The sequence below is a fragment of the Somniosus microcephalus genome, chromosome 23 (genome assembly GCF_052327205.1).
Source record: "Somniosus microcephalus isolate GS21.2 chromosome 23, FLI_Smic_1.0, whole genome shotgun sequence".
NCBI lineage: Eukaryota > Metazoa > Chordata > Chondrichthyes > Squaliformes > Somniosidae > Somniosus > Somniosus microcephalus.
The window spans coordinates 33,275,636-33,298,168 of NC_141009.1; the positions used below are offsets into that span (position 1 = coordinate 33,275,636).

At 42.6% G+C, this 22,533-nt stretch overlaps 1 protein-coding gene across 5 annotated transcripts in view; it reads right to left on the reverse strand.

The window, feature by feature from the left end:
- Nucleotides 1–22,533, reverse strand: part of LOC147101798 (regulator of G protein signaling 3-like) — a 311,192-nt gene that overhangs the window by 198,698 nt on the left and 89,961 nt on the right. For 4 of the 5 annotated variants that reach the window (XM_085965760.1, XM_085965756.1, XM_085965759.1 and 1 more), the window contains exons 7-9: nucleotides 19,968–20,028; nucleotides 4,022–4,124; nucleotides 1,447–1,514 (exon numbers count right to left, since the gene is read on the reverse strand). In XM_085965760.1, the coding sequence (XP_085821886.1) occupies nucleotides 1,447–1,514; nucleotides 4,022–4,124; nucleotides 19,968–20,028 (232 nt within the window). The remainder of the gene's footprint in view (nucleotides 1–1,446; nucleotides 1,515–4,021; nucleotides 4,125–19,967; nucleotides 20,029–22,533) is intronic. The other variant, XM_085965757.1, reaches the window with a different exon arrangement.

Consider the following 22,533-nt stretch of genomic DNA (forward strand, 5'->3'; position numbering starts at 1 on the left):
TGTGGGACTGGATACCGACAGTAGGTTAAACAATAATTACAATGATTAATATCTAGGGTAACTTTTTTTTAAGTAAAAATCCCTATGTGAATATTATAAAATATCCAGAGTACAAAGTGTTGCACAAGAGAATTTAATCCTTACGCACGGACAAAGTGTAAACACTGTTGAATCGAGTTTCCTATTTCAACTCCAATGTTTACTTTATTATTTCCCATCTTTGTCTCACATATAAATCACAATCAAAACATTTTTCTTAGCATAACAACCATTAATAAAAAAATGCATTGGGGACCTTTCATAAAAAGGACTATTCAATATTTATGCAACATAAAATGTTTCCCAACTCCAGTATGAAGCACATATACCACAAATAAAACATAGAAATAATTTGAAAATCATAATGTTAGTCTGTATACAAGCAGTGCAGAAACAGACCATTTAGCACATCATGTCTTCAATGGTATTAGGCTAATCTCGTTCTACAGCTTCCTCCCCATGCTCTTTTATCAAGTAACTAATTCCATTTGAAAGAATTTAAGAACTGCTTCAACAACAGTTGGTGGCAGAGAATGTCACATTCTAACAATCCTCTTGGTAAATAATTTTTCTGACCTAACCTTATTTTTGTGATTATCTTAAAGTTGTGCCCTTGTTACCATCTCAATGGCCAATGGAAACAATTAATCACTATTATAACCCTTTCTTGATCTTGAAAACCTTTATCAGGTTACCCTTTAACCTTCTCAATTCTGGTGGGAAAGCCCAAACTTCTCAAATTTCTCATCCCATGTAATATCCTAGTAAATATTAACAGCACTATTCCATTGTTTTTATAAGCATCCTATCATGGACTGTCCAAAATTGTGCACAATATTCTAACTGGAGCTTAATTAAGGTCATGTATAAGTTGAACATTACCTCCATACTTCTACCAAATACTTAATCTGCCTTTGTGCTGAAACCTTCAATGACCTGTGCACATTCACACTAAGGTCCCAGTGTTCCTTTATGCCATTTAAAATATTACCATTTAAGATGTATTTCCTTTCCCTATTCTGAATTCCAAATTGTATTATTTCACATTTCTCTACAATGAACTACATTTGCCACTTATTAGCCCATCTTGCTAGGCTATTTATGTCCTACATTCTTACAAGGCAAAATTGCAAGTGATAATATAGCAATATTAATGTAAAAAATGTAATCTTTATTAGATTTATATAAAAAGGTTCAAAATTACAAAAAAATTAACAATCATGAAAGCGAAGGAATTTTAAAATTCTATAATGAACATTATTTTTCTAAGAATAGAATCTGAACAAATAAGTCTCAGCAAACATCAAAGTGGCTTTAGATAATATTAAAGTTTAGATGTTATTAACAACTACTAAAGCTCAAATTCCAGAAATTACTTCAACATTTCACCAAGAGATACAAGCATACCTTCAATTGCAGCATATCCTCAATGCCTCTGATCTCATTTTCTACTGCATAATTTTTCATGGCAGCCCCTGAAATGGACAAATAAAACTTTTGGTCATTCTTAAATCTTGTCCTGTAGTTCTGAAAAAATACTTTGCATATACCAATCTGTTCTTGTTCACAGGCCTACATCCACTCGAGTGCAATCTGTTTAAACCAACACCAACCAAACTGTAAAGATGCAGTTAATGGCCCGGAATTTGCCGAAGCGAAGACGTTCGCAGCTGGCCCCAAAGTAAGCTTCGCACAAGGATCTCGCGATTTCTGTGTCGCGAACTTCGGGGTTTTTCAACGTTCAATTCAAATCAACGGAGGTTAGTGGAGATCCCCTTATGCGAGCTGCTGTGACGTCAACGAGCTGCCTAAGCAGCCAATCAAAACCCAGAATTCTCACAGACAGCCAACAAGGAAGTGGGTAAAGCGCTTAAAATTCTAACTTTTTAAAAAATGTTAGAGAGAGCAAAACAAAGATTGGGGCTCACACATGGGGAAAAGGCAAACCTAAAATAAAGATGAACAAACTTTTTTTTTAAATTACATTTTATTTTTTAAAGTTTCTTAAAAGTTTAAATTTTAATTAAAATGGATAAATTTCACACTGCACAAAATTACAATTAGTTTCTCAGGCCCTTAACCTTTGTTTAACAGTCAATACGCTGTTAAAACCCCAGTTAGACCTAATTCCTTTGGGTCTAACTTTTAGTGGGGAATTTAACAGCATAATTACTGCGGAAGAGCCAAAGTTTTAGTCAGTTTCCCTGATTTGAGTTTACACAGATTGCTGTCTGTGGCAGGGGAGCTGTGTCAGAGCTGTGAGTAACAGACCGTAACTTCAGAATTTCCACATGCGCCTGCCCGAAGTTGCGGTCAGTTTCAAAGTTTGCTGTCATCCGGACCGCAAATTCCGTGCAAAGTTATTCACAACACCATTTAGATTGTATACTTGCTCAATGAACATTTTTAGATTTGCAGGTCTCCTTTGCATTGAACATTAAGACCTGAATCTAAAAAGTGATCTGTTGTTTCAAAGTGATCTGTTGTTTCAAATCAAAGAAGTCCCAGAATCAACTTAAAAGGGGCAGATTGAGAAGGCTGCAGGAATTATTTGAAATGCAGTGAGATGTGAATGGAAAACAGAATTACACAACTTTCAAGAAAATAGTTAATTGAGTTGATCAAAAAACAATAAAAATCGTTTTGTCTCGTCAGTGTTGGGGAAAATTTTAGAGACAACAATCTGGGACAAAAGTAATTGACATTTGGAAAAGTATCCAGAGAGTTGAGCACAGAAACCGAGGCTGATACGTTGGAGTTGCTGTCTTTTGGATGAGGCATTAATTCGAGGCCCTGTCTACCCTCTCAGGTGGACGTAAAAGATCTCGTGGCACTATTTTGAAGAAGAGCAGAGGAGTTATCCCCAGTGTCCTGGCCAATATTTATGCCTCAATCAATATCACTAAAAACAGATGATCTGGTTGCTGTTTGTGGTAGCTTGCTGTGTGAGAATTGGCTCTCGTGTTTCTTACATTACAAGTGGCAACATCTCAAAAGTACTTCATTGGCTGTAAAGCGCTTTGGGATGTCCTGAGGTTGTGAAAGGTGCTATATAAATGCAAATATTTCTTTCTTTCTAATAAATTAAAGTCAGCATGGATTTGTTAAAAGTAAATTGCGTTTGACTAACTTGATTGAGTTCTTTGATGAAGTAGCGGAGAGGATTGATAAGGGTAGTGCAGTTGATGTTGTGTTTATGGACTTGTTAGCAAAATGAAAGCCCATGGGATTGAAGGGACAGTGGCAGCATGGATACAAAATTGGCTAAGGGATAGAAAGCAGACAGTAGTGGTAAATGATTGTTTTTCAGACTGGAGGTCGGTATACAGTGGTGTTCCCCAGGGGTCGGTATTAGGACCACTGGTCTTTCTGATATATATTAATGATGATCTGGACTTGGGTATACAGGGAATAATTTCAAAGTTTGCAGATTATATGAAACTCGGAAATGTAGTAAACAATGAGGAGGATAGTAACAGACTTCAAGACATAGACATACTGGTGAAATGGGCAGATACATGGCAGATGAAATTTAACAGAGAGAAGTATGAAGTGATACATTTTGGTAGGAAGAATGAGGTGAGGCAATATGAAATGGTACAATTTTAAAGGGGTGCAGGAACAGAGCGACCTGGAGGTGTATGTTGAGAAGGTTTTTAAAAAAGCATATAGACTTATTAATAGAGGAATAGAGTAGGGGTTATGCCAAACCTTTATAAAACACTGGTTAGGCCTCAGCTGGAGCATTGTGTGCAGTTCTGGGCTCCACAGTTTAGGAAGTATGTCAAGGCCTTGGAGAGGGTGCAGAAGAGATGTACGAGGAGGATACCAGGGATGAGGGACTTCAGTTATGTGGAGAGACTAGAGAAGTTGGGGTTGTTCATTAAAAATATTCTTCTTAGAGCAACAGTCTCTCTTATATCAACATTTTAATTGGGAAAAAAAATCACATCATGGCACTGAAAACTATTGAGAACCATACCATAATGTATACCTTGAATTGGTTTGAGGCGACGTGTGGCCACTTTCAAGTGCTTTGTCCGACCTAGATCCTCTCCAAGCAGATAGTACCAACCATTGATCTCCTATAACAAATAAAAAGGGTTAGCAAACCAATCAAAAGTCAAAACTCAAAATCTTTGAAAAAATCTTGCTATTACAAAAGCAGTTAACAAAACAGCCAAACTAATATATAATTAGATTTTTGCTGCAGCAACTTCATCTTGTGAATATTTTTCACACATCATTGTACAATTTTAAAGTATCTTGAATTCCATTGTAGAATAGCCCGAGATCCTTTAACAGGTTTACTCAAAATACACTTAGTATTTTTCTCTAAGTGGGAGTAAATGTCGCAAAACCAACACAACTATCAGTTTCCTTTCTTTCCCTACAACAGAAAAAAATTCCTTTTTTGGGACACTGTTTGGTGTTTTGAGTTAGCTTACCTCTGGATCCCAAGTTTAAATGTGACCATGATAAAGAAGTGAAAATCTCAGCCTCTGCTAACTGTAAACATTGTACATTTAAGTTATGGACAGTTTTGATTCAATTCTTGAATGGTCACAATTTGGCAAAATATTTGCAGCTGGTGTCACACGTCACAAAGGAAGATGGGTGTGATTGTCGGAGGCCTGTCGTCACAGCCCCAGGATAACACTGCAGGAGTTCCTCTGGGAAGCGTACTCAGCTCAACCATCTTCATCTGCTTCATCAATGACCTTCCCTCCATCATAAGATCAGGAGTGGGGCAGTTCACTTGCAATTCTAGTGTTCAGCTTCAAGCCCTCCAACACTGAAGCAGCCTGCCAGTCTACAGCAGGATTTGAATAACATCCAGGCTTGAGCTGACAATTGGCAGGTAATATTTGTGCCACATAAGTGCCAGGTAATGACCATCTCAAACAAGAGAAAGACCAGTCGTAACCCCTTGACCCTCAACAGCACCACCATCACATAGTCCCCGCTTCATTAACATCTTTGGGGTCACCATTGATCAGAAGCTGCATCATTCAAATCAACACCATGACTACAAGAGCAGGACAGAGGCTGGCTACTCTATGACAAGTGGCTCATCTCCCAGTCTCTCAAAAGCCTATCTGCCATCTACAAGACTCAAGTCAGAAGTGCAATAGAATACTCACCATTCACGTAGATGGGTACAGATGCAAAATAAGAAGCTCAACACCATCCAGGACAGAGCAGTTTTTTTGATCAATGCTCCTCTCAGCAGACTCAATATGCACTCTCTCCATCACCAGTGTACTGTGGCTGCAGTACGATCTACAGAATGCACTGCAGCACCTCACCAAAATTACTTCGACAGCACCTCCCTCCCATGCAAACTCTATCACTGAGAGAAAAAAGAGCAGCAATTTCACAGGGATACAAGTGCCTCCAAGTTACCAACCAAGTCACACACCATTGCGACTTGGACATGTATCGCCATTCCTTCATCTTCACTGCGTTAATATCTTGGGATTACCTGCCTAACACCACTGTGGGAACACCATCACCACAGGACTTCAGTGGTTCAAGTAGAAAATCCTCCATTTTCTTCTGGATGGGTGATAAATGCAGTCTTGCCAGGGTCACCCACATCCCAGGAACAAAGGTAAAAATGTTTCACTTGGCAATGTCATAACAGAAAGTGGAGGCAGGTTTAAGACAGCCAGTAGAGAGAGTGAAAACTGGTGCGATCCACAGCAAAGATCCTCTGCATCCCCAGCTAGCAACCCTTCTCTAAGGTGGTGAAGTTTAAGCCAGGGCAGGATGAAAGTTGGGTAACCACTGGACCCAACTGGCATGACTTCACCAATACAATATTATAATTCACAGACAATAAGTTTACTAATACCCTGAACCATCCAACAAACTTGAAGCATACATGCTTTAAATATTCAAAGCTTTCAGGAACTACCAGATTTCTTTGGTTACACAAGTCATATTGTTATGATCACATAACTGGAAAACATGTCAGATCCTAGCAGGTTTAACCACATTATCTTCTACGTATACAAGGTGTATACAAATGAAAAGTCAGTCTTGAACTCGTATTGAGAACTGACATTGGGTATTCGCAGGAACAGTGAGATTTTTAAGTATTAGCAGAGATAATGTTTATTGTTTAAATGTAACCTAGTATAGCACCATCCAATAATACATGCTAATTCAAATGTGTTAATAAAAATATTATGTAATCAAAATAATTTAATGCAATCTATCTACAATCAAATTGGTTTATAATGAGCAGTTTAACCATGAGAGATTTTAATTGTGCCTGATTTATGTAACATCAAGTTTTTCCCCCCATATATTAGAGTAACCAGTAACACTTTGAACACTGTGGAGTAGAAATTGGACCTTGTTGCGCCCTGCACCCCAAGGATGCCTGAAAGACATCCGACCTGATATTGGGTAGGGCAATTTTTCAGGCGTCCCTGGCAGCCATCTAAAAAAGGCTTTCGGGCCCTAACTATGCAAAAAGGGGCTCTAAAAATTAGATTGTGATGAGTAGAGCAGGCGCCAGGCCTGCTCTGCTCAGCATTCCTAAGCAGTCGCTACAACCGAAGCAGCAACCACCACCAAAAGGTAAGATTTTGTAAAAAGAAATTTAAAAAACGTTCCCATGGAGTCAGGAGAAGCAGGACTCCTCCCCCCACCCCTGCCCACAGTACTCTCAAACTGCCCTCTAGATTGGCAAGAAGAGCCAACTCAAGATGCAACATCACTGCTGTATTGCAAAGAGGTGCAGTGTCTCCAGGCTGTCTAATGTTGCCTTAGCTGGTGTTTGCTTGATTGCAGGGAAGTCATAGTCATGGTCATTCTCCTCTAACCTGATTTGTGCTGTGATTTCTGAGTCTGACAGCGCCCAGCTGTTGATCAGCCAATCATTAAGTGTCACCTACCTCAAAGTCTACTTCAGCAGACAGATCAATGTACTCCCTAAGGTACTCCAATATGTGTTTTAAGTGGCAAACAGAGTTTGAAGCTTGTTCTTCTGGTGCATTTCCATGTTCTGCAAAAGCAACTAACGATAGTCTAAGAGTAATGTTGGGCAAAGTAATAGCAAGGAGGTCAACCACTATTATGAAGTCCAAATGTGCTTTCAGTTGGGATCATAAGAAACCATGTAGAGCTTGAGAAGGTAGGTACGATAATTTGCCCTAATAGTTCTGATGATGTCCGTACTGCAGCTTTCAGGTACTGTTGTACAGCAGAGAAAGGAGACATATGCTGCACAGGCTGCTCATCTCATGAAGATGGGCAGCATAATTATTAAGTAAAAGAAGAATCCAGTGGACTTTGAATGCATCTTGCTGTCCAGATGCTTCACGCAGGCCTCAAAAAGGTCATGCCTACCCTCCTTGTTCATATTATGCACAGGAAGCCACTGAACAGAATGGGAACAATGTGGCTTTTTCATATCTCAATTACAACAGACGTGCTCGTCAGTGAAGTCTGTGTTTACACACAATAGCACAGTTGTTTTCTCCTGACTTATCTTCACTCATACATGCCTATCTTAGTCTGATGGTCTTAAAAGTCTTCCACACCAAATTGTTGGGTATTCTCTACTAGGAGTAGGTCACTGACAGGCAAACTTTGTGCACAATTCAGAGGAAAACATCACAAGAACACCTCATCCACATTCATTGGTATGGGCAAAAAACATGTTGTTTATTGGCATCTCCTTGCAGTGCTCAAGTACACTCTAGCTCTTCAGCAACATCAAGAAAGAGGAAATGCTGATACTAAATTGTTGTGCAACCTCATGCTCATCTTCTTTGCAGAACCTTCATTTTACTCTTCACTGGTAATTTTATACTATTGGTTGTTGGGAGTAGCACCCTCACCTCCGAGACAGAAGGTTGTGAGTTCAAATCCCACTCCAAAATTACCACATAATCTAGCTGACACTGCACTGTCAGAGGTGCCATCTTTTGGATGAAACGTTTAACCAAGGCGCCGTCTGCCCCCTCAGGTGGATGCAGCAGATCCCACAGCACTATTCAAAGAACAGGGGTACTCTCCCAGTGACTTGGCCAATATTTATACCTCAAAAAAACCCAGAATATCTGGTCATCTTCTTTATTGCCATTTGTGGGACCTTGCTGAGCACAAATGGGCTGCTGCGTTTCCTTATACAGGAAACTTTCTGGTATCCGGCACTGACGGGACCGAGCTGATGCCGTTAGATCAAATCTGCCGTATAAACCAGCGGCAATGTTAAAACATACAGAGCTTTTCAACTCCGTGTGAATCAACAAACCCTGTTGCTTAGCAACAGCTTCAAAACAGTCAGCTGCAGCTGCAAGCGTCTCTAGCTGAAGCTGTTGCTTAGCTACAGACCTTGCAGAGCCTGACTAGGAAAAAAAAAGCAACGAGAAGTAAAAAAAACTTATAGAAAACGGCTCCTGAATTTTGCCGGTAGATAGAGCTTTCCGGACTTTTAACCTCCGGTTAAACGAAAGTTTCCTTATATTACAACTTTGGGATGGCCTGAGGACCTGAAAAGCACTATATAAATGCAAGTTCTCTTTTTCTTTCGTACTCTCTACCTTTCGTTCAGTAAATTTCTCATTAAGGTCGTGGGATCATAGAGTCATGAAACATGTGGTACCCGAGTAAAAGTTTATTACATCAGGCCTCAAAATAACTTCAGCATTTCTTTAACAAATATTTCACCATAACCAATTTTGTTTTAAGCAGCTATTAATCAGTGCTAAACATAGCAAGCTTTCATACATGGAATATTTTGTTGCAAAAGATTTCAATATATACACAAATTTAACAAAATATTACAAAACATTGAATCCATGATCTGATTGTTGACGTCACCTGATGGAATAACGAAGCTGCATTAGTTGAAGCCAATAATTAAGTCTCATTAGATGAAACCAACAATAAGATTCCATAAGATTTTGGGGTTGATTTTTACTTTCAGTGGTGGTGGAAAACTGGCAGTAGCAGCACACCCTGCCCGATTTTCCAATCCTTTGAAATCAATGGAAAGGAAAATCGGGCGGGTTGGATAGAGAGTGGCCGAGTAGTTTTCCACCACCACCGAAAGTGAAAATCTGCCCCTTTGTTTTTGTAGCCTAACTTCATAGATTTATTTTTTCTCAGTGGATTGCAGCTACAGCTGAATCTTTGACCTTAATGATTTTTTCAAGTGCTTCTGTTGTCTATTCATTTTCAGGAAGGTGTAACCAAGGTTTCCCATCATAAGTGACCATAACTTTCTGGATTTGTGGTGCAGCTGTCACCAAATTATATCAAGGAAAAAAGAGACACTTTGAGGGAGAAGGGGTGAGAGACACAAGGGAGGCTGATTTTCATTCTTGCTTTTGGGCAGGAATTGAGCAGTAGTGGGCCTAAAATCACAATGCTTGCCTTCTGGCCAATGGAATCGGACACACAAAAACTTAACCCAGGTTCTGTTGTGGTGAAGAAGATAGAGAAAGATAAACCCTGTTGAGTTGGGAGCCGGGGGAAAAGGAGCCTATTGCAATGGGGTTGGAATAAGAGAGACCCCTTTGCTGGGGTGAAGGGTATTTTTTTTTAATGCTTTCTTTTACCTCAGAGTTGTTATGTCTGTCAGTCAGCGAGAGAACGGCACCATCATTGCAAGAACCAGGTCAAGTGTGTGGGTGCAGGCTAAATATGGGGACAAGACTCAAGTGAGTCTGCCCAGCTCTAGCGTGTCAACTATGCTTCAGCACTGGAAGGAGCAGAAGCATCTGAAGCTGCTACAAGTGGAGGGCAACTGCCCCCTAACAGTCAGTGCTTCCAGTACAAGCAGTGGAACCTCACCTATATCAACATTACTGTAGCGAGCTCCATGCACATTTTCTTCTCAGGGATACTGTGAGTATAAATGCCACCGATTTCAACCCTCCATTACTTTTCTCATCTGTACTGCCCCAAGAACCTGTATGAGGAAGAGAAAGAGAAGGAAGGAAGGATTAAGAGAAGGGGAGACTGTGACTTTTGAAGAAGGTGGAGACAGAAACAGAGGGGTAGATTTTGCCGAACCTGTCGGGAAGATGGCGGGACTTCCCCTTTCGGGATTTTGACCCGCCTACTTCGACGTCCGGCCAATCCGCGCGATTTTCCCTTGATTGACCTTGTTGAGCCCGCTCAGCGGGCTCAGCAGGCCAATTAAGGGCCACCCGGCAACAGGTGATGTCACAGACTGAAATTTCATCTGTCAAGAGTTCTTGACTGATGAAATATCAGTGTCTCACAGCTGTTTGAAGCTGTGAAACACTGACACTCTGAGTTCTAAGCTGAGTCATTCTGCACAGACTCAGTTAGAACTCACACTGGCACTCAAAGCTGAAGGCTGACACTTTTGACAGATCGCAGCCGTTCAGCTTTCAGTTCCGGCTGAGTGATGCGCTCCCGACGGCTACAGGAAGAAAGGCTGCTAAGATAAGTAAAGGTAAGTAAAAGTTCTTTACACACTTTAGACACACCAAACACACTTACCTTTACACTCATGCACCCATCACTCACCTGAGCACCGACATCACGACCCCTCCAACTCCTTCAACCCGACGGCCCGCCTGCTCTACCTGGCATGGTTTGGTGCCGTCGGGAAACCCACACGAAACCCCTCAAAATAGGGATTAGGCTAAAAACTGCCTGTTAACTACCGGTTAACAGGCAGTTAATTGGCACTAATCCCTTCCCGCCTGGTTTCGGCGGGTCCCAGTGCGGGGCGGATACCCGCCGCCCCTGAAACTTACGTGGGGTGGGGTTTTGGGCAGGATGGTGTCGGGACCCCCAAATTCGGGATTCCCCCCCCCCCCCCATGCCTGAAACCCCGCCGGACGGCTCCCCGAAAATCTAGCCCAGAGACTTTGTTGGGAGGGAAGTAAGAGAAAGAAGCACAGTTCTCTAGTCTTTCTCAGGTCAGGCCCTAACCCTCCAGTTCCACTGGGTCCTGGCACTCCACTGCCTCCAGTCTGAACACCCACTACCAGAAAGCACAACCTCCAGCCAATAATTGCTACCTCACCCACACAAGTTGCAAAAACTCTTGAATCCAGAAAAACAAGCATGTGGGGAATCGGATGCAGTCTACGTGCCCAGGTGCGGGGAAGTGGGGGGGGGCGGGGAGGTGGTGGGAAGGGTGTTTGTCCCAACTACTTTAATTAAATCTACCAGGTTATGAGTTTATATAATTATATACAATAGACCCGAATTATACATTTATATTATTGACTTAAAGACAACTGTCTATTGCAAAATAAATGTTACAGCTATAACAGTAGCAACAGTCCCTGCCCTTTGTGCAATTGATCAACCAAGATCATACATTACCCACAATTATCTCAGCTTAAGATATTTAAATGACATTTCTGTACCAGTTTTAATTCCCATAATAAATCTATAAAACAGACTGTTAATAATATTTATTACATCCTTTAAGCTACTGATCTAATCGATTATTTCAAGGGGAAAATGGATAAAAATGACTAGAGACAGACAGAATAATTGATACGAGTCACATTTCAAACAGCATAACTGATGTTTGACTTGTAGAAGACACACATTTCTTCAGTTTAAATGGCAGTCACTCGCATTGTCAACCATAATCTTTTTTGGGTATTTTTCCTCACAATTCTCTACTTTCCTTTCTCAATACATTTTTAAAATCCCTTGGACAACACAGAATTCTGTTTGTATTTCACAAAATGAATACAGATGAGAAAGGCCATTTGATCCACCATGGCTCAATCAGTCAAAAAAGAAAAACAATGTCCCCCATCGCAGGCTCCTAAATTACTTCAAATTTTTGCATCTACTATTTCTCCTGACAGTCTGCTCCAAAATTTTCCTGACATCAGTCCTAAATTTGGCCCTCATCCATCTGAACTTGGTAGAACCCTTGCCCCTTACTGCTCCCAAGCTGGGCTTCTCCGTGTAGTGCTTCCAACCCCAATGATCTTTAATTCCTCTCCCTTCCTCTGCATCACTCCACTTGCTTCCCTGCATGACTAGTTTCCCATTCCGATCCTGCCCCCTTTTCAGTGTTCCGCAGCTCCTCTAGAAAGCACCAAGTTCCCGACCAACCTCCTGCCTAATTTTATCACCTGCACTCTGATCTCCTGCCATTTCCCTCCTGCTTTCCTGACCATAGCATCCCAATTTTCTCTCTCCATGTCCCATGCCCAGCAATTGTTTTCCTTTAAGAAGCAACTCAGACTTGAGAATGCTACAAAATAGATTTTGCCTCTGTATATACTGAAACCGCAAACAAATTGGGCTTTTTAAAAGAAATTCACTTATTAATGTAAATCTCATATTTATATACAGTGCTTCAGCAGTTTTCATGCTGTTGCTGTTCTTTAATTTCATAAATTAGATATCAAATAGTAAATAAATATACCATAAAAAGCATACTTTTCTTTAGGCATAACTTGCGCACTTAGAACTTGCCATTTTTCTGATCTTTAAGATAGGACACTGATAACCTGTTAAATATGTTTTTAATTTGTTTATAATAGTTTTAATTAGCTGTGAGGAATTAAACAGAACACTTACCAATACACTTTAGGGAAAAAAGTAATTTTCATATTTCCAATGTGATTTGATCAGTGAAGATAAGTGGTACATTTCCAAATGCAATGAATTCTGCACCACATTCTCATAGAATAATAGAATAGTACAGCACAGGAGGCCATTCGGCCCATTGAGTCTGTGTCGGTTATTGACTAATCAAATTTAATTATTATGACTTTTGCACCTGGAACAAAATGCTGTCATTGATCTCAGACATTCTTTTAGATAGTTTGTTTGTCCAGCAATCACTATTCAGCAATTGTTTCACTGAGCAACATTTCCACATTCTGATAATTATCAACATTTTCCTGCAGTTTGTTTTCCCTCTCAGACTCCCACGCTTTCTACCCTGACAGCAACCACACTGTGCCAACTTTTTAAAATAAAAGTGCATGGAACTGGTATCTTTCCCCACGGGAACATTAATATAGACTGGCCGGTGGAACTTTCTGTCAGCGAAAATGCAAAATTCTTCAACGGTATTGGAGACTGACTAAGTTGCTTTCAATAACTTTTGCTTAACAATGTGAGTAAACTAAAATTAGTCACAACTGCTTATTAAGGTGATTCAGCTCTCCTTTTTCTTCCAAACTACAGGAGCCTAAAATCCCACAAGCACAATTGCACTGCCAAAGCATGGCAAGGCGGAACTTCTGTGCTCACATCCACCACCTCCAACCCCACTGGATCCCGGTACTGCAGTGAATCAATTTCAACACCATTTACACTTACATAGCACCGTTCATACAATGTCCAGAGACACTTTACAGCAGATCGGACATTGAGCAGGAAGTGGAAGATAAACAAACACATGGTTGAAGAGGTAGGTTTTGAAGAGTCTTATGAAGGTGGGGAGAGAGTGCGAGATAGAGGTGTTTAGGAAGAAAGTTGCCTAATACAGGGGTTTGGTGCCTGAAGGCTCTGAAACCAGCGGTGCAGCAGCAGGAAGGGACACACCCAGTACATGCTGTGACATCGGACTGAAGAAGATTGCAGAGTTAGGGTGCAGGGGAGCAATGGAAGAACTTGAAAATGAAAATGGGGATTTTAAAGTTAATAAACTAGGAGATTGGGAGGCAGTGGAGCTCAAAAATGACAGGGGAAATGTGTGTGTGGGATGTAATGCAAGCAGATGGGTGGAACTCAAGAGTCTAGTATGGAGGGTGCTGCAGAAATCAAGTGGCGGTGTGGTAGGAACACTGGCAGGCTATGTGACAGAGGTGGAAGTAGGGGATCTTAATGATGGCCTAGATGAGGGATTTGAAGCTCTGCTTAGGATCAAACGGGACAACAAGGTTGGGTACTGTCAACTTCAGTCTGAGTGAGCAGCCATGAAGAGGCATGAAATTGGCATCTGAATTGCAAATTTTTGTCAGAAGCAAAAAAATATGGCTCCTGTCTTGTCAGTTTTGAGCTGGAGAAAATTCTGGCTCATACTGAACTTAATGCCACAGAGGCGGATGGACATCTTGGAATAGCAAAACCTTTCATCAGAATGGAAAGTGGTGGCAAAATCCACTGTAAAAAGGGCATGTCCCAGAGGTGAACTTTGATTGTATTGTATGGTGGCCCTGTGGCTGAGCCTTTTTCAGGCACTCTGTTTACTAAGGTGGTGGTCTAGAAAGGGAGAAAGAATAAAAACTAAGGCAAAGGTTCCTGTACAGAATGATGCCCACCAACACCTGCTGGAACTGTGCATATATGGAAGTCAAGTTAAGCCAAGATCACGTTCAGTGGTGATGGCTACCATTGTCAAAAAGCCAGCCAGCCTCAGCTCAATGACCAAGCCTACTTGAAGAAAGGCATTTGGGCGATGTCCCCGAGGACTGCTGATGCCCATCAAAATGTGCCCAGCAGGGCTACCACCTTTCGGAGAGGACGGGAAAAGAAAAATAATGATTTACAATTTAAATAAGGAATTAAAATTGCAATAATGTGAGATTGCCTGCTCCAGTGTCCCTATTCATTCCTCTAATTTAATTCTAATTCACTTTAAAAATGATAACATAACTATAAACTTGCTATTAAGTGGTGCTAGCAGTTGTAATCAGAATGGGCCACACCAGCAACCTGAATGCTGCCGTTGCTGTTTTGGACTTTGTTTGGCAGGGTTGAAGCAGAGCTGTAATTTTGGATTCACTTTCCGCATGAAACCCAAATCAGCATCAGTCCTAGGAATTCAACTGCATCGGAAAATCATTTTTTCACACAAAGATTACATGTATATTGATACATCTGAAAATGCCTTGAACTCTACACTGGCACTTCTGCTGCCAAGAGGTCCACATTGTGCTGTTGCCAGATGGTCCATCACTTTCTGACCCACCAACTGTGATTCCAAGTGAGACAACTCTAAACTTATTTCAATCAAGTCTGAGAACAGTCTAAATACAACTTATAATTCACCTCAAATAAAGACTGAAATTGTGATGTCCCATACGAAGAGTTGCTATATCAAAATTAATCAATGATGTAATCTTTTAAATAAATGCCACATTACTAACATCATGTATATGACAATATTATTGGATTCTTTCTCAGAAATCAACTAGGAGATAAATCTTCGTGTACATTACTTGTCTAAGTCTTAACCTGGTAGACACTGTCTACTTGGACTTTCAGAAAGCCTTTGATAAGGTACTGCATGAGAGGCTTCTCTACAAGTGAGAATCTTCTGGAATTAGTATTAATCTACTGCGTTGGATTGAGAATTGGCTGAATGCCCTTAGGCAAAAAATGGTTGTCAATGGATTTGGTTCTGCTTGGAGACTAGTTACTGGTGGTATTCCACAGGTATTACTGTGGAGCTATTTACCGTTTTCATTAATGATTCAGATGTAGGTGTTGGGGGAATGATCTACAAATTTGCAGATGATACCAAGATATATGCGGGGGTGGGGGGGGGGGGGCGGGGTGTTAGGACTGTGGAGACACTCAACGACTACAGGCAGATCTAGATGTGCTGGGGGATTGGGCCCGTGATTGTCAAATAATGTTCAACTTACAAAAATGTAATGTAATGCATGTGGGCAGGTCAAATGTGGAACATACATACACCCTTCAGGGAAAATAATTAAAGCTAGCGATAAAAGTGTGTTTTGTTCATCAATCTCTAAAAATGAATGCCCAATGCTGTGAAGGTATGGCTAAAGCGAATAGGGTGCTAGGCTGTATTTACAGGACAATCACTATAAAACAAAGCCTACTATTTTCCCCATGTACAAAATCTTGGTTAGGCCTCGGTTAGAATACAGTGTACAGTTTTGGTCTTCTCTTATGGTGGGTGATATTGAGGCTTTGAGATGTGTGCAAAGGAGAGCCACAAGATTAATTCCCAGTTTAAAGCATCTTAGTTACCCAGATAGGCTCAAAGATCTGGGTCCCCATACTTTACAGAAGAGTAGGCTTGGGGGTAATTTGATCGAAGTTTAAGATAATGAAGGGACTAGATTGTGTCGGCCAATTGTTTCAACTGAACAGGTTATGTTGGACCAAGGGTCACTCTTACAAGCTATGCAAGGGAAAAACTAGGTTAGATGTTAGGAGGTTCTTTTTCTCCCCCCAGAGAATAATGGACCTGTGGAACAGGTTGCCAGCTCGTGCGGAGAATGCTGATTCACTGAATTCCTTCAAGCAAGCGCTGGACCTGTTTCTGGCTGGGGCAGAGGTCACTTCATACATTAATCAGGACCAGGGTGGTCTCCTGGACTAGTTGTGATCCCCTAAATGTATTAGAGAAGAATTTTCCATATTTCCCCCCCCTAAATGGCCTAAGTTTTTATCTGACTTTTTGCCTTTCCCAGATTAACTGGTGGGGATTGTATGTATTGTGATGTTTAAGGCAACAGAACTGTATAGGACAGACTGGATGGACCAGTAGGTTTTTTCTTCTTTATTGTTTTTTGTAAGCTCGTCTATGCACAGGAAATGCCAAGTTATTAAGAATTCCATAGAAATTTAAAAAATATATACAATATAGACGCTTTGGGGGAGAAATTCAGTTACGAGGGCGCTAAGTGGGTCGCAAGCCAACTCGCGCCCAGGCGCGGCACTGCCCACGCCTCCTGCTAAATTCCGCGGGACGTTAGTGGTGGCGCTAACCGTTAGCGCTGCGCTGCTGCCGATGACGTCATCGGTGCGCGCAGCGCCCCGGCCGCAATATTCGGCAGCGCCCCCTGATTTACCGCCGGACGCTATGTCCGACAGGGTCAGGGTGGCGTACCTGCGGCCGGGGAGGCGCAAATTAAAGGCGAGGTGTGGGGCGGCCATTTTTGCTGCTGGCCGCCTGCCAGCACCTGCCTGCGCTCCCGTCCCCGGCCTCCTGAACTTCTCCTCGGTGCCGGGCTCTTTTGCCTGCACTCCCGATCCTCGGGGGCCCAGCTGGGCCCCAGATCGCGCTGCACAAGGCCCCTCCCCTTTAAGAAGGGGAGGAAGGCCTGCAATACCGCAGCGCGACGTGCCACGATATTCACTCGCAGCGCCCCAAGAGGGATGCGGGGCGCCTCCAGTAGCGCCGCGCTTCCCTTTGGGGCGCAACCACTCAATTTCCGGTGCGGGGCACGAATGTTTCCGGGGCGCTACTTTTAGTGCCCTGGCAAGGCTGGCACCCCAAACGGGGCTATACTCAATTTCTCCCCCTTCATTGTGCCAAAGTTGTATGGCACACTGTTCTCAAAGGACAGTTGATATTGAGGAATCCGCTGCTATGAGAGGATTTCTCAACAGGGCTAGCAGCTGTTGATGCAGAGGATTTTTCACCTTCAAATAATGCAGACAATCATTTTGCAGCCTAAAAAGCAGCCTGAAAAACCCAGCAGGGCATCAGTTAGGGTTATGCGAAGAGAGCAGAGCACTGCATTCATTTTGGATCGCTGTAGCAAACAGCTGGCGCCGTCTCTTTCTGTGCTGTAAAACTCTTTAGTCCATGTTTCTTGGAACCAGCAAAATTTGTGGTCTGTGATATATTTGGATGTTTTTGAGTTGGCTGGAGCAATCAAAAATTAAGTTACTGGTCTGCTCTCTCCCCATAGGCAGGAAAAGCATTGGGTGCAGAGAGGCCCCATTTAGTGACCAGGCTTTTGAAATCCTGATGCAGAAGGTCCTGCAGCAAAGGGAGGCTCTATATGTAAGGGAGGTCCACCTTACAAGAAAGAGTGCAACCAGAGCATCATATAGGGAGGTTACAAAGGAGGTCAGTGCAGTCTCACCTGTGCCCTGAACCTGGGAGCAGGTGAGGAACATTTTATTTGGACTGTGTAAGATTGCTCATGATATTAATATTAGTTTCTTTATTACCGATCACAGAAAACAAGGGACATCATCACACAGGGAATTTTGCCAACTACTAATCTTTGTAAGCTTACAGGCATGCTCATTTTCTTCCATTCCACGGTGTCATGTTACAATATCACATTGCTTCCCGTTTTGACCATTAAATTCATCAGCTATCAAGCACCAACTACTCTACCAGCATAAGGTTTTTTACATAATCACAATCACTATTAACCTGGACAATTTGGTAGAACTCATCTTCCCCCACAATTCTCTTTCTAATCTACGTTCCTTTCACATCAGCCAAAAAGCTATCTATAAGTTTTGCTTCAACGCATTATAACTCCTTGGGAGAAAAATTCAGTTGGTTTGCGCCTCCAGTTAGCGCCTTAAGAGGGTGCTAATGGTGCGCAAAGCAACTATCGCCCGTGCGCAGTGGTGTTTGCGCTGCTCAGGAAATTAACTAGACATTTTGCGGCGATGCTAAACACTACCGCCACGATCTCCTGCGCCGGCACATCGTGACGTCAGTCGAGTGTGCAGCGCCCCGGACCGGATATTGAGTGGCGCCCCCTGCCTTACCGCCTGCCACTAGCAACGACGGGTTGAGGGGAGTGTTTTGCAGTCAGGAAGGGGCTGGGGGAGCGCTATTTAAAGGCGACCGCTTCCTGCCTTTTTTTGTTGGTGACATTTTTGCACCACGCATTCTAAGAGAGAGAGGCTTCTGGAGAGATTCAATGCTGTGTGAAGGAGTTTTGGGTACTGAGCAGCACTTTGCAGGTTCATTTTGATTTGCCCTTGTATCGATTTAGAAGAGACTATGGGGGCTGCACTCTGAGCTCTTTCCCTGGGCCTCTCCATTGTTCTTTCCAGCAGATTTGATGTACAGGTCTCTCCAGGCCGAGATTCAAGGCTGCAATGAGCAGGATGTGGATGGAGAGCAAGATCAACCCACCCCTTTAAGAACTGGCCGGCGCCAGTGTGTCTGTGTTCCATTGCTGACTGACATCACATGAGCTTCGCCAGCGCTCTGAGGTAGCGCCTCGCTCCTCAGCCTTTGCACCTTGAGAGGTGTGTATCACCTGATTTAGCACTCCAATCACCTCCAGGGGCGATAAAAGCCAAGTTTGCAGTCGGAGGCGATAATTAGCGGCAGGCACTAATCTTTGCGCGCGGCCGATAATTGCGCCCCAAATGGGGCGATACTGAATTTCTCCCCCCTTGTGTATTCAGGAACAAGGAGGAAGTATTTCAGAGACCAAAACCAGAATATTCCTCTCCAGTAGCGATCCTAGGTCACCCAAGTATTGCAGGGAGAGAACTATGCCCACCCAACTGATGCTGGAGAATTTCCTGCCTCAGTGACATTTTTTAACAAGCTCCCAGTGGAATTCCCACCTGTGCTTGGCAGCTCGCCACAGCTGGAGGGGGTAGAGAGGTGAAGGCAGCAATTAGTTGTTGGTGCAGCAGCTTAAAAGACCAAACAGCCTCCCCAACTGGGATCATATTGCTGGTTGCATCACTGCTGCTAAATTCCAGCAATAAGGGGGTGCTGAGCGCAGGTCCTTCACTCCACTTAGTGCCTGCGGCAGGCATTTAAGGTTTCCTCTTGTGTTTCCCATTGCCTACTAATGTTGGGCACCTGTTCAATGCTAGCAAAAGTAGCAAACGGAAATACTGAGGTGATAATGATGGAAAATGTGATATATGAAATCACTCCATTATTGCCTCTTGTAAATGCACCGCCAGTATTTGGGCAGGTGGTTCTGGCATCCAGTGTCATTTATGGCACAAAGTATCACAAACGAGAAAATGGGCAGGGATCCAGTGTCATGAGTCTGGATCCAGTGTCATGAGTCTCCAACCTATTTTCTACATCCGCTTGTCTCAGTAACAAATCGACAGAAAGACAGGGGAAATTCCTGCCTCAGTTCTACCATTTACCTCTGAATAAACATCAGTTATTTTTTCATTTACGTAGGTCTAGTTTCATTGCTTCATGAAACTTTAGTTTGTTGTTGTGATTATAGATTATCAAAACTGTAAAGGGATACAACTTCTTTATTTAATAATAATACACTTACCTTATCCAATGCAAGCAGTGACTTTACTCCAAAGCTCATACATCCAAGTAGCTCACTGCATCTGTAAATAAGTTAAGGAAATCCTGTCAGTTATATAAAATATTAATGAACAGTTATGAAATATATTAAGGAAATAAAACAGTCTTTACACCCTTTTGAACTTTGTTTACACTTATAGATAGTAAGAAGACATTTTCAAAGTTGTTCTTTGCCTCACAATAATTCAGCAGGCGATTAAGCAGAAAATTTGAAATGTACTTTCATGAAATTTAGTAAATTATAGTAGAAAATCTGCGACGAACAATTCTGGTCTGCCAATGGGAAGTAGGTTGACTCTGTCAGTTTCTGTGGTCAGTCTAACTAGCATAATGGTAGCAGGGATTCTGGGGTTAGGAGTAACAGTCACCTTTAGCTTATCATTTGGTGGGTTAGAACCAGCTTGATACTAAAGTATTGGTTTGGATGCGCAACAGAAAGTTTGCTTACTCGAAGAATGTTGTTACGCTCTGATGTAGAGCTCAAAGCCCTCAGATTTAAGGCTGAAGATGTATAAATGCTTCCACATGAAGCCAGGTGGAAACGAGAGACACTGCTTTGCATATAGTAGTGACACAGGCCCACAAGGAGAGTGGCACAGCAGCAACTGAAGTTAGCCAGGGCAGTCAGTGTCAACTCGACCACTTCTCATCGGAGGGCAGGAGTTGCACTTCACAATTTTTCCACAATACTTTTCAACAGCATGAAACTGCATTCTACACACGGCAACTCAGTGCCACAAAAGGATTAATGACTTTATCAGGGTAGGCAAGGCAAGAGGAGCCAGCCAAACCCTCGAAGAATGCACTGTACTAAGCATGTTTGCTATTTATAAGGAATTCCCATCACATTGTGTGGGAATGCTTGAGTTGCTTACCATCAATGCCCAAGAGATCACATGGAGCCCTCTACATTCCCCTGCTTTCACCTGGACAGTTTTTCTTCACTCACATTCCTGCAGTCACGAAACTGAAAGCCTCACATATCTAAATGGTTGGTGCATACACCTGTCAGCACCCCCATGTGGTCTGCATGTTGACATATGAATTTCACTGCATCTCATGCTAACCACAAATAATAGACACTTAAAAAAATATATTTTTCAAGGATAAGACAGCCCATAACACAAGACAGAGAACTATGACATGTGGCAGACCCCAGATCTCTACCCTTTCACCTCTATGAAGAAGAAACTTTTCAAAGAAGGGGGCCATAAAGGAAGTCAGAGATGGGAAGTAGGAGGGCATGTGTCAACTGCAAGTTTGTCCTGAATTTCTGCTTCTCTTCCTACTGTACCCTCCATTACCAGTCAGCAAATTATTGTCAGCGGTGGCTCAGTTGGTAGCACACCCGGAGTCAGAAGGTTGTGGGTTCAAGCCCCACTCCGGAGACTGGAGCATAAAATCTAAGCTGACACGCCAGTCCTGCGGGAGTGCTGCACTGTCGGAGGTGTCGCCTTTTGGGTGAGACGTTAAACCGAGGTCCCGTCTGCCCCCTCAGGTGGACGTAAAAGATCCCATGGCACTATTCGAAGAAGAGCAGGGGAGGTCTCCCCAGTGTCCTGGCCAACGTTTATTCCTCAACCAACATCACTAAAACAGATGATCTGGTCATTATCACATTGCTGTTTATGCGACCTTGCTGTGCGCAGGTTGGCTGCCGCGTTTCCTACATTTCAATAGTGACCACACTTCAAAAGTACTTAATTGGCTGTAAAGCGCTTTGAGACGTGCTGAGGTTGTGAAAGGCGCTATATAAATGCAAGACTTTCTTTTTTTCAAACTATTGGGCTGATAATCTAATGGAGGTATTATGGAGCAAGGAGGTCTCTAAAGCATCTGAGGCACATAACACACCCAATATCTGCCCTGTGATCTCCACCAACACTGTCTCTTCTCCTACATTAGAAAATACTGTCATGCCCTTGATTAGCTCTAGACATCCAAAATTCCAGTCCCTATCCTTTGGCTCTCCCAGTGCATTATGCACTACATGCTGGGAGTGACATAAAATTCGGTAAAAGAGCTGACTTTGCATTACAGCTCATTGCTGCACAAGGTCACGGACTACCTGAACAGTGCTGCCGTTGAACAGATAATCAACCCGTCTATCATGAAACTCTGTATTACTTCTTTTACTGTAAAATCTGCTGTTCAGCAACCCACTCAAAGTTCTCTTCCTCCTATATTTGAGCCCAAAGCAGCAGCAGAGAAACATGACGGCAAAGTCAGAAAAAGAAACAGACCACTCCGCGTGTAGCCATCCAGCATGCACTTCCACTCGCTTCCAAGTGATAGCTCAGAAACATCAACCGCAGGACAATTAGATAGTAAGAAAGAGGGGACTGCACTACATAACACACAGATCAGTGCTCATGTGGAGTCAATTCTCAGCACAATGCAAACGTGGCCAAAATGCACAGGTCCATGCTGCCCACAAAGCTGCACAGGAGTTACAGCCTGTAACTATGGATTTAGCTGCCATGAGTCAAGGAAAACCTCGGTGCCAAGAGGCTCATATACGAACGCAC